Source organism: Penaeus japonicus, unplaced genomic scaffold, assembly GCF_977035675.1.
Source record: "Penaeus japonicus unplaced genomic scaffold, GWHDUDI00000001_assembly GWHDUDI00000027, whole genome shotgun sequence".
Taxonomy (NCBI): domain Eukaryota; kingdom Metazoa; phylum Arthropoda; class Malacostraca; order Decapoda; family Penaeidae; genus Penaeus; species Penaeus japonicus.
In genome coordinates, this window is record NW_028234429.1 from 422,026 (window position 1) to 424,525 (window position 2,500).

A 2,500-nucleotide genomic window follows, 5' to 3' on the forward strand; every position below is an offset into this window, starting at 1 on the left:
TATTTTGACGTATCTTCACTCTCTGGGTTCATTTTTTTTGTTTGTTTTTGTACTGTATATATTTATTTTTTCCGTTTAGATTTCGTCTTTAGTATATACAACATGATATATATATATCCCTTTCTATATGTACACGCAATTATTCACTCCTCGATGATTCACACTCATTTCACTCACTTCACATATATCCTACCAAGTCTATATATATATTTTCCGTTTAAATTTCGTCTTTAGTATATACAACATGATATATATCCCTTCCTATATATACACGCAATTATTCACTCCTCGTTGATTCACACTCATTTCACTCACTTCACATATATCCTACCAAGTCACTCTTCCTCAATCGATATCTCAACCATTCTTCCTCTGGCCCTCCTTACCCTCCCATCAATTTAATCTATTTTCCCTTACTCCCCCTTTATCGCTAGGTACGCATGCAAACGATAGATGGCGAGGAAATACACGCAACATATGATAACGTGGTAATAGACAGGAACACGAATACCTTTCTGTCGGTCGGGGAATACCATGGCACTGCAGGTGAGAAAGGGAAGAGAGAAGAAAAAGAGGGAGAAGAAGAAAAGGATGATGGTGATGGTAGTGATGATGATGGTGATAATGATGGTAGTGATGATGATGATGATGGGAGGGATGATGATGGTGATAATGATGTTAGTGATGATGATGGTGATAATGATGTTAGTGATGATGATGATGATGGGAGGGATGATGATGGCGATAATGATGTTAGTGATGATGATGATGATGGTGATAATGATGGTGATAATGATGTTAGTGATGATGATGATGATGGTGATAATGATGGTAGTGATGATGATGGTGATGTTAGTGATGATGATGGTGATAATGATGTTGGTGATGATGTTAGTGATGATGATGGTGATAATGATGTTAGTGATGGTGATAATGATGGGAGGGATGATGATGATGATGGTGATAATGATGTTAGTGATGGTGATAATGATGTTAGTGATGATGATGGTGATAATGATGGTAGTGATGATGATGGTGATGGGAGAGATGATGATGATGGTGATAATGATGTTAGTGATGATGATGGCGATAATGATGTTAGTGATGATGATGATGATGGTGATAATGATGGTGATAATGATGTTAGTGATGATGATGATGATGGTGATAATGATGTTAGGGATGATGATGGTGATAATGATGTTAGTGATGATGATGGTGATGGGAAGGATGATGATGGTGATAATGATGATGGTGATAATGATGATGGTAATAATGATGTTAGTGATGATGATGATGATGGTGATAATGATGATAGTGATGATGATGATGATGGGAGGGATGATGATGGTGATAATGATGTTAGTGATGATGATGATGATGGTGATAATGATGTTAGTGATGATGATGATGATGGGAGGGATGATGATGGTGATGGTGATGTTAGTGATGATGATGGTGATGGGAGAGATCATGATGGTGATAATGATGTTAGTGATGATGATATGCTTATATGCTTATATGCATGTATGCATGTAGGCTAAGTGTGTGTGTGTGTGTATTGGCATCAGATTATCAACATATATTTTCTTCACAGGTGACGCCTTAGTACCAGGTCAGAATTTCGTGAACTGTGACCCAGGAACCTGTCAGGCTGTAAGTACCACGACTGCACACATGACTCTTGATAGATAGATAGATAGATGGATGGATTAATGGATAAATATTTGTGACCAGTGGAGAGAGAGAGAGAGAGAGAGAGAGAGAGAGAGAGAGAGAGAGAGAGAGAGAGAGAGAGAGAGAGAGAGAGAGAGAGAGAGAGAGAGAGGGGGAGAGAGAGGGGGGGGGGGAGGGAGGGAGAGAGAGAGAGAGAGAGGGGGGGGGAGAGGGAGGGAGAGAGAGAGAGAGAGAGAGAGAGAGAGAGAGAGAGAGAGAGAGAGAGAGAGAGAGAATTAGGGAGAGCAAGGGAGAGGGAGAAAGATAAAGAGTAAGATGGTTGACAGTTTCCCGTTTTCTATGCAGGTGGCGTTCACGGGGAACGCACCTTTCTGGGGGGACTATTTCCTCGAGGCCAAGACGAAGATTTTCTTCAGACCCAAGGACTACGACGAGCGTAAGACTTCCCTCAATGTTCTATATCGTTCACGATCACTTTCCTCTTGTCTGCGATATAATGATATGGTGTGAAATCTGATATATGTTTTCTCTAACTTTTTTTTTGTTTATATCATGTTATACTCTATAGTTGATTTACGATTTTTGTCGCATCTTCTAGAATATGATATAACACAAATTAGTGTATAGCATGACGCAAATGATTTCGCTAAAATCTTGCATGGAACAACTGCTCTATGTACCCCACTCCGCCTCCCTCAACCACCCATTTCCTCTCCCTTAGCCGCCCACTCTCCCTCTCCCTCAACCACCCATTTCCTCTCCCTTAACCGCCCACTCTCCCTCTCCCTCAACCACCCATTTCCTCTCCCTTAACCGCCCACTC

At 40.7% G+C, this 2,500-nt stretch overlaps 1 protein-coding gene across 1 annotated transcript in view; it reads left to right on the forward strand.

The window, feature by feature from the left end:
- LOC122244382 (uncharacterized) overlaps nucleotides 1-2,500 on the forward strand; it is a 17,102-nt gene that overhangs the window by 6,162 nt on the left and 8,440 nt on the right. The window contains exons 4-6 of the mRNA XM_086552463.1: nucleotides 435-546; nucleotides 1,598-1,656; nucleotides 2,023-2,113. Coding sequence (XP_086408589.1) covers nucleotides 435-546; nucleotides 1,598-1,656; nucleotides 2,023-2,113 — 262 coding nt within the window. The remainder of the gene's footprint in view (nucleotides 1-434; nucleotides 547-1,597; nucleotides 1,657-2,022; nucleotides 2,114-2,500) is intronic.